Source organism: Myzus persicae, unplaced genomic scaffold (assembly GCF_001856785.1).
Source record: "Myzus persicae strain clone G006 unplaced genomic scaffold, MPER_G0061.0, whole genome shotgun sequence".
Lineage (NCBI taxonomy): Eukaryota > Metazoa > Arthropoda > Insecta > Hemiptera > Aphididae > Myzus > Myzus persicae.
This window is the reverse complement of record NW_019104106.1, coordinates 146,825-156,796: the sequence shown is the minus strand read 5'-3', so window position 1 is coordinate 156,796 and position 9,972 is coordinate 146,825. Positions and strand designations below refer to the sequence as shown.

At 35.2% G+C, this 9,972-nt stretch overlaps 2 protein-coding genes across 2 annotated transcripts in view; both read right to left on the bottom strand.

The window, feature by feature from the left end:
- LOC111038809 (myb-like protein D) overlaps positions 1-927 on the bottom strand; it is a 2,101-nt gene extending 1,174 nt beyond the window's left edge. The window contains exon 1 of the mRNA XM_022322046.1: positions 8-927. Coding sequence (XP_022177738.1) covers positions 8-305 — 298 coding nt within the window. The 5' untranslated portion in view covers positions 306-927. The remainder of the gene's footprint in view (positions 1-7) is intronic.
- LOC111038808 (ATP-dependent DNA helicase pif1-like) lies at positions 436-2,112 on the bottom strand. The gene is made up of 2 exons (XM_022322045.1): positions 979-2,112; positions 436-482 (listed from the first exon to the last, which is right to left on the bottom strand). Exons 1-2 carry the CDS (start codon positions 1,952-1,954, stop codon positions 436-438), a joined length of 1,023 nt encoding a protein of 340 aa, XP_022177737.1. The 5' UTR covers positions 1,955-2,112.
- Positions 2,113-9,972: the final 7,860 nt, after the last annotated feature.

Genomic DNA, 9,972 nt, shown 5'->3' with positions numbered 1-9,972 from the left:
TCTTCACCATTGCGCATTTTAATCGAATTTAGTTGTATTTGTAAGCTAGATGCAGTTGTTAGATCCTCAAACGCGTCTGTTAAATAACTTTTAATAAATGTCCACTTGGTCACATTTTTATATCGTATCATTTCTAACGCTCTACCAGTTAATCTGGTAGTAATATATTTCACTAACGTTGGTGCACATTTTTCCTCGACTAGACTCACTGCCATGTCACATGCATTAATAAATGGATATATGTCATCCTCACCTGTGCATAAAGGTATTAATTTAAACGCGTCCTCTAATTTTATAGTAACCATTTTTTTATTTCGTAATTTTTTATCGAATAATAACTCTGTGTGTTCAAAACTATCAGTAACTTTACTACGTGTAGTTCTACCTGACTTATTATCTAAGCTACTACTTCTAGTTAAAATAGGTTTCTCTTTTTTAGTGTAATACCATGCCCCGCTGTATGCCCGTTTCTGTTTTGTTGACTGTTTAGGAAATTAGGAATTGCGAATAATTGTAATCGAATGTCTAGCCATCAATCATCGCTCTATGCAAATCTATGAGTTATAGGGCATGTGTAAATGGCGGATTGGATGCATGACCCGTTGCATGCTAGATGTAAGTGAAAAAACGGGGAATTCAAAATGAAACCCCCCGTGTCAGCTGAAAGTGGCTACCGATTGCGGAGACTGAGTAGTTGAAACTATAAAAGTCGCGTTTGTAGGTAGGGGTGGTGGTCGGGGAAACCGACATGGTGGCCGTGGGGCCCGCGGCCGCACGAACACCGACCAAGAGCGGGACCGGAGCTTGAGACGAAGCGATGGATCGAGCAACGGCGGTAGCAGGGAACGCTCGTTTTCCCTGCCGCTCTCCACGCTGCGAATCCGCTCACGATCCCGCTCCCGGTTGTCAAGGTGTTCGGGGACGTCGGACCGCACCCTGACCCAGGATGAGGTAAGTCAATGTTTAGAAAATACCCACTCGGTCGAACGTCTGACCCTGCGACTTGTTGATAGTCATGGAGAACGACAACCTCGCCGCTGGACGTGAGCGGTATCGCAGGCACGACTATATCGTCCTGTGCGTCAACGTTCAAAATCCTGGCCTTGAAATTGTGATGACGCAGTTCGGTGACCACCAACCTAGTGCCGTTGCACAGCCGTCTCTTCGGTTCGAGATTTCTGAGCAGCATGACGATTGACCCCACCTTCAACGTCAGCCGGTACGGCGGCAGGCCGTCCGGTTCCAAACTGTTGATGAATTCTGTGGGGAAATTGGCCACTTCGTCGGGATCGTCGACGACCACGGTGTCGATGGAGGTGTAGCTCCTCTGGGCACCGTCGACGCGCTGAAGCACGTCCCTGTTGACGGCTCGACATTCGTCGTTCCTGGGACACAGAACGATTCTCCGAGAAAAGTCGTCGACGTTGGCCAACGACATTTGCTCCGGATAGACGAAATCTATGAGATCAGCAACGTCACATGTCATTGCCCGGGGGATTTGCACGGTGTCTGGGACACCGTCGACCGCGGGCAGTCGACCGTTGCCGAGCTGGAGCAACCAAGCGGCGAAGCGCGCGTCGTTGTCGGCGCGCATGTTGCGGACCAGGTTAAAGCGCTCCATGCCACGCCACAGACTGTTGTGCCTGATCGAGGACATGACGATGTCAGCCCTCGATCCTCTTCGGACCACGGGCAATATCTGCCTGAAGTCGCCCGCGAACAGCATGGGTTTACCGCCGAACGGTAATTCTGATCCCATGACGTCCCTGAGCAGGCGGTCCACCACCGTCAGCTGCAGTCCCGGGGACATTGGCGCCTCGTCCCACACGATGAGTGCCGCGTCGCGTATCTTGCGCGCTCGCTCGGACTGCATGGTGATGGTCGATGTAGAGTCGTCGGTCAGCGTGCCGAACGGCAATCCGAACGTCGAGTGCACGGTCATGCCGCCGTCCATGAGTGACGCTGCGATCCCGGTGAATGCGACGCATAACACCGACCGGCCACTGCTGCGGAGCGACCAAATGAGGCATCCGTACAGAGTCGTTTTTCCGGTGCCGCCAGGTCCGTCGACGTAGAAAGTCTTCGCTGCTTCTAGGCCGTCGTCGACGGCCGCCATTACGCGGTCGAGCACCGTTCGCTGTTCGGCGTTCATGTCGTCCAACTGTTGTGCCCACCGTGTCGCCTCTTCTATTGCTTGGATCAGTCTGTCGTTCTGTTCCGGTTCCAGCATTAGGGGGTCGGGCAGGGGCAAACCGTAGTCGCCCAGCGACTTTCCGTGCGCACGAAGTAGATCCCCGATGGCGTTCAGACACGCGGCCCTCGCGCGGTCGACGTCTTGGAGGCGCCTATTGAAATCCTCCATCAGGTTTGCTTCGTTCGTCTCGTACAACGCCAGCGGGTTTGACGGCTCGCAGAATACCAGTATCGTGACGAACAGATACCGCAGTTGCCGCGGTGTGTCCAACGCCGCCGATTCCGTCAGGCAGGCCCGCCACGCTCGGTCGTCTTCCAATAACCCGAGTTCGACGGCTGCCGCGGTGTACGTCCCCGTGAACGACCCCGTCCACCGTCCTTTTGTCTTGAAAGGACTGCGGACCTCTTAGGTTCAGTAGTAGCCATGAACTATGATTAATAGGACGGAACACTGTAGAGCGGGAGCAGGGAGAGGTATAGACACGAACTGTCACTGACTTCCTTATATCTGCACTAGAGCCATCTAACGGTGAAATATAGTTTCTTAAAAAAGATTATTTATAATTCTAATTATATTAATAACAACAATAATTATTATAACATGGATTTGTCCTGTAGTCCTGTTATTAAGTATAATACGTGTACTTTAGTATTTAAAATGGTTAATAAGTGCTCTGTATTAAATTGTCGCAGTCGGAAAAGCAAATCGGTTTTCAGTTTATTTAGTGCACCTAAGGATATACTTATAAACAATCCGCGGTCTTCAATCGTTTCTCGAGTTAATAATAAAATAACAAATGTGAAATTTATTTGTGAACTTCATTTTAAAGACTCTGATATTATTCGTTCTTATTCTCAATGGAACTCTCCAACCATCTCCACTACGTAAGATTTTTCCCAAATTATTATAATATTAGGTCATCTAAAGATTGAAATATGCCAATAATTTTTTTTTTAGTGATGAACTTAATTTAAAAGTAATTAAACCTAGATTACAGAAAGGAGCGATACCATCCATATTTAATGACATTCAAGGTAAGCATTAACATCAATTATACATTCAAGTTTAACATGTATGTAAAGGTGGTTCCAATAGAAGCTACCTAGAAGTTAGTGCAAGCCACTGTCAGGTGTTGGTTTTTACACCACTCGTTTCCCAAAGTTACATTTTACTTAGGTACTCTGGTTCACTAATATTAGTATTTTAATTAATATTGACATATTTTTCCAAGGTGAACATTCCATCTTAGACATAGTCAAAAATTCTAATGATTCTGAATTGGAATCAAGTTCTTACACTGTACCACATAGTCCAAATTGTAGGCAAAAATTAAAGTGGACAGAAGCTACTGACTCAGTACTTGATTCCAAACTGATAAGTCCAATTGCTATTGATATTAATCAGGTAGGTTCATATTATATACATTAAATAATAACTGAATTAATATTATTAATACAAATTACAAATACATTTTTTTTTATCAGGATAAAATTTGCAATGGAATAGAATCATTTAGTACATTGGTTAGTACTATTTCTTCTATACTATTGCCTGTTAATTGGAATAGTATTTATGATGATTATGGGATAAGTTTTTTTATAGCTGAAAATATTAATGGAGAACAGATTAAAGCTATTATTACTAAACAGTTAATATTCACAGTAGATGGAAATATTAATTGCTATGTTATGAATAATAAATTTGATTTGGAGCATTTGGGAATTAGTAAGATGTGTTATCCTTTTTCTTTAAATTGGCTTAATGATGCAATTCAAGTTTTAAATGACCAACATATTTGTACTGCTGGACCTTTTCCAATTAATTTTCCCGGTAATTATTGTTGAAAATTTTGCTTAATTAAGTTACATACTTACTTAATTATTTATTTCTCAAATATAAGTATACTTATTTAATAGCTTGTATCAAATTAATTTTTTATAAGTTGTTTTTTAAATGATTTAGGAATAACTATCAAACAATGTGTGTTAGACATAACCAATAAGTGGCGCCATATAAAATGTCCCATACTTGTGTCATAAAGTATGCAATTTTTGTAAACGTTTATATAACAGTTTTAGAGTTTTTAAAAAAAGGTATTCACTTGGTCAGAAAAAACATATTGCTTCTTGTCTAACACCTAATCGCAAAAACCGCTTCTCTAAAATCAAAAAAACCCAACACACTATGAAAAAATCAATTATCAGGTTATAGCAAAACAAATAAATTAATAAGTAATACCTATTTAAATTTTTGTATTTTTTTTTTTTTTAAATTTTAGAATGAAATCAAAAATTAATAATTTGCAACAAAAACTATCAAATATTCAGGATTCAATGAAAAACTTATCTGCAACTACAGTTTCAAATATGTTAGAGAATTCTACTTTAAATGAATCCCAGAAAATTGTTATTAATGAAATTATTAATGCTAGTAAAGTTAAACCAAAAGGTCGAAGGTATTCTGACAACTGGATTTTGCTTTGTATTATTTTGAATATTAGGTAAGTAATTTATTATTAGTAATGAATAATTATATATTCGTGTAAATATATTTTATATTTTTAGGTCATCTAGAGAGTATACATTTTTAAGGAAACAAGATATATTACCACTCCCAGCTCCAAAAACTATTCGACGCTATCTGTTATTAATTCAAACAAAATGTGGCTTTGATGAAAAATTTTTCAGTTTATTAAAGAACAAATTTGAATTACTTAATACACAGGAATGACATGGAGTATTAGTATTTGACGAAATTTTTTCAAGAGAAAGCATATCTGTTAATACTAAGAAACTATCGTATACTGGTCTAGAAGATTTTGGAGATGGGAAACAATGCAATGAAAAGGCTGATCACGGCTTAGTTTTTATGTTTAGGAGTTTAGCTTCCAACTATTCACAACCTATTGCTGTGTTTGCTGCAAAAGGAAGTGTGAAAGGTAAAATAATTATTATTTTATTTCAGACTTAATGTGTAAATACTATAAGTTAAGTTCTGTCTGTTATTTGTTTATTCCTTTGATTATTTAATAGGCATTGTACTAGTTCAACTTATTTTAAAAGCTATAACAATGTTAGAAAACATAGGAGCTAAAGTTGATGGGATTGTTTCTGATGGAGCGGCGACAAATCGCAAAGTGTGGAAAGAATTAGGTGTTGGTGGTTTGAAAAATAATGTTGTAAATAGTTTTACCCACCCAATGGATACAACAAGAAGAATTTATTTATTTTCTGATGCACCTAACCTCATAAAAACTGTTCGAAATAGATTATTTAATGTTAAATTTTTAAAAGTAATTATTTAATTTTTAAAATGTATTAATATTTTTGTTACAAATTTTATCAGAACTTTTTTGTCTTTGTATAGACTTCCCCTGAAAAAAAATGTATCAGTTGGTGGCATTATGTTGAAGTTTTCAATAATGACGCAAATAATATTCTCCGCGTATGTCCCAAAATTTTAATGAACCTGGAAGAAACACACAATAAAATATGTCATAAAAAGCATAAGTTAACACATGCTCATGATCCTCGCACAGACGTTATTTATACGAAGTGTATATTTGACTATGTGATCAGGAAATATAAATACGAGAATTTGGCTCAACATTTTAAAAATTATACCTCATAATAATAAAAAAATAAACAAATAATTAAATAAATATAAAATAATAATAACATTTATTTTATCTACTTTTATTTTGTTTAATAAAAAAACAATAAATTTACTAAGTCCAAAATGACTATATTAAATAATGAAGACTAGCGAGATGTGACTGTCATATCCTAGCTCCTAGCTTGTCGTTGGTGTTGGTCCGTCTGCCGAAGCCTATTCGAGCGACGTATTTTATAATGGTGATCCTTGGATCGTATCCCTGCTTATTATCCTACTACTTTACCATATAAGGTCATACCGTGGGCGGCCACGCGCTGCACACGTCGGATGTCCCTTGCCTATCTGGTCGTTGTCATCTCTATTGAGGCAACACAACGCTGTTAATGTGAACTATTTTAATAATATTCATATAAGTAGTGATATATTTATTAACATATACGTTTCGAGGTCACGCGCAATAGACGCTTCGTAGGCCTCCTTCAACATATCGTGTTTCTCCTGTATATATATAACTACTGGAGTGATTTACTGGAGTGATTATTTATAATATTTAAACATAGTCACAGCTCGCTACATTAAAAAGAGAATAAGAGATATTAAGTTGAAAATTGTTAAAAATTTGTGAATATTATTGAGAGTTAAAAAGAATTTTATTATTGTGAATTATTGAGAATTAATTGAGTATTTTATTTAAAGGCCGTGTAAGTATCATTATTTAAAAATCCAGAAGTTTTACCAAATAATTGTGAAGCAGGAGTAATAATCATCACTAAAAATATATATCATAAATTAAAATATTCAAACACTTTGTTATACACAACTATTAATGACACATTAACGATAACATGTCAACGGGAAACAGAACCATATATCCTAAAAATCCAAAATCAGGGACTAATATATATAAATCAGGATTGCAGAGCTTATGCCAATGATATAGTTTTAAATCCAACTAGGGAAATAAAATCAAAATTCTATGTAAATTTCATACCTAAGTTGGGCGAAGGTAGCTTAACGATGAAAATTCCTAAAGCCATACCATCTTTGGAAATACCTAAATACAAACACAAGAACGATTTATTAAAATTAGATAATATTCATGAATTAGCTCATTCTCTAGACAACATACAACTAATGGTAGAAAATGAGTTGGATCGACAAAATGGACATGTTAAAACAAACCATCATTATTTAATATATGCTATAATAGGACTATTGTTATTTTCATTCATATTAATTTTAATCTTAAATGTAATGTATAAATGTAATATGGATTTAAAATGAACGTATACTAATAGATCACGAACAGTACAAAATAAAGAATATTATATGAGTGAACCTAAAAGTATGAGTACTTTTTATAGAAGCGAAAACATAGAATTAATGCCAGATCAATCATATGAGGCACAGAGACCTATAGTAAAACCTGTGCTCTATGAAAGTGCTAGCAAAAGTGTTATTCGTGAGGAGATAATAACAGATACTCCAGATAGGTTATCAATAAATACTAATCTACCATCTGTAATTGGTGAAAGGCAAATTTAAGCAAGTTTACAAAAAAATCATGACCATGTAAAAAGATTTTTATTATAAATTGTATTTGATTAAAATATTTGAGCTAATATATATGATGTTGTAGAAAGGACACACGCATAAGTTCATTATAATGGACTTTGAATTTTCCATGATTCATAAAACTAGTATGGTGCTAATATCGGGGGCAATATCAAACAGTCTGGACCGTTTTAAAATCAGAAAATTAGAGGGTCGACCATTGTATCTACCAGTGAATGAAGAGGTCAGACCTATGAGAGACCAAAAACTTCTGGTAGCACAAAGGGAGATTAAACGCATTTTTAGTTGTAAAACGGAACTGAGAGACGCTTGCCTGGACCAATTAGAAAAACGTCTAAGAGCAGAAGTTAATAGCTTAAATATAAACTATATAACAAATTATATATTAAGGGACAATGAAATTAATGTGATAGTAGTATGGAATGGCAGCTCAAATAAAAATATTCTAAAAAGATTAGGTATAGTTCAATTTCCGATATTAAATATCACTTGCTATGATAAACATTTTCATACAAATTTTACAATAATATTAGAAAAATTAGAGAACAAACAGGTACTATTTGAATTAGGGAAAGGATATTTTGAAAAAAGGGGAAGATTAATGAACCTGGAAGAAACACACAATAAATTATGTCATAAAAAGCATAAGTTAACACATGCTCATGATCCTCGCACAGACGTTATTTATACGAAGTGTATATTTGACTATGTGATCAGGAAATATAAATACGAGAATTTGGCTCAACATTTTAAAAATTATACCTCATAATAATAAAAAAATAAACAAATAATTAAATAAATATAAAATAATAATCAGTATAATAACATTTATCTTATAGGATACAATAAACATGGATAGAGTAAATCAATTGTTACAAGAAATTAATATAAACTTAGCAACACAAATACATATAAATCCAGAACAAGGGGAATGGTTTAATTTTACGGAGTGTTTCGATATACACATAATAACTGCAAATAATTTTATATTAATGTCATATGAGAATACAGAGATTCGAGAAATAATGACAAATATAAAAATATTTTTAATTGACATGGTAATTGATCGAGATTTAACAAACCCAATTTGTATGGATTAAGCTAGGTATATAAATAAAATACCCAATGCCTTAGATTTATTATATTATTATCGATAAATTGTTTGACATCGTTTTGCTTATGTACATACACTGTGAGTTGTCGAGTGTTGTGGATATGCAAACGATTTAAGAATAAATATTAAGTGATATTAAAATATACTGGACATAACTGAGACATAACTTATATTGTAAAGTTTTGTAAAGTTTAAAATGTATTATTGGATTGTTTATTCTTATTAATATTATATATAAAAAAAAAAATGTATGTATACTCATAAATTATTATGCTAACTAACCAATTAAGAATAAGATTATTTTTATTGTATTTAATGAGAACAATTTAATGTACACTAACACAAATTTTATAATAACTAATCAAATATTTTAAATGTATCTAAATGAATAATATTGTAATCATTAACCCTTTGACTTAACTGATCTAGTCAACTAAATATGAATGTTCTAGTCAACTAAGTTAGTCAATTTTATGTATAATTATTCAATTATGTAATTTTCACTGTAAAGACAAATTATTAACCTTTATGTATACAATAATTTTTAAGATTTTGTAGTTCTACAAAAAGTAGCCCTACAAAACCTTTTTTTTAGTGGGGAGGTGTAGCGAGCTGTGACTATGTTTAAATACGTGTTGCAATAACGGTCAAATGGCTGTTACAGGAGACCGTGTTTTGGGTCCACCACCAAAGTTATTAATTCGTTTGTTGGTTGATGATTCGCAGGTAGCAAAACACTTTCGGAAAGAAATCCACCGGTACAACAACACTCTGGTTCTCTCCACTGATCTGAGCTCAAGACGTTTGCCTGGTCAGGGACCAGGGTCAGGGACGGAGTATTCTCCGTTCATGGGCAAGTGTATCGTAGGATTAGTAATGATGTTGTCAGAAATGAACTAATGCAACCAAGGTATTGTGAGTTGTATTTTATTGAATCCGGGGCAGTAAATCACATTCGCATGGCACAACAGCCAAGTGAACGACCCCTATTGGAGAACTTGCTTGCAGACTTAGACAGACTGTTACGCCGAATCAATCCATTTGCAGTGGCTTTCGAGTAATATATATATTATTACTTTAAATTATTAACATACACATAATCCAGCAAAATGCGTGCATCACACTCATTAACACACTATAGTTGTAAAATCAAATCAAAATATTACTTCAAGTTGTAGTGTGTTGAACACACATTAGTATAGAGACCGGTCATGTACACATGTGGCGCGGATAGCGGACACTGCGTGAACTTCTTTCGAGAGTGATAAAATATGATAATTGTAATTTATAAATACGCATGATGTAGACATGTAGTAGGTATAGTTTACTACTATACTATTATGATTTCAGATTTGTACGAATGTTGAATTACTTTAATAATTTGTAAAGACGTAGTGTTATATTATAATATTAATTCTCAGTTGATCATAAACTATTTATTATTATTTTGATACTTTTTAGTTTTTATTCTTTT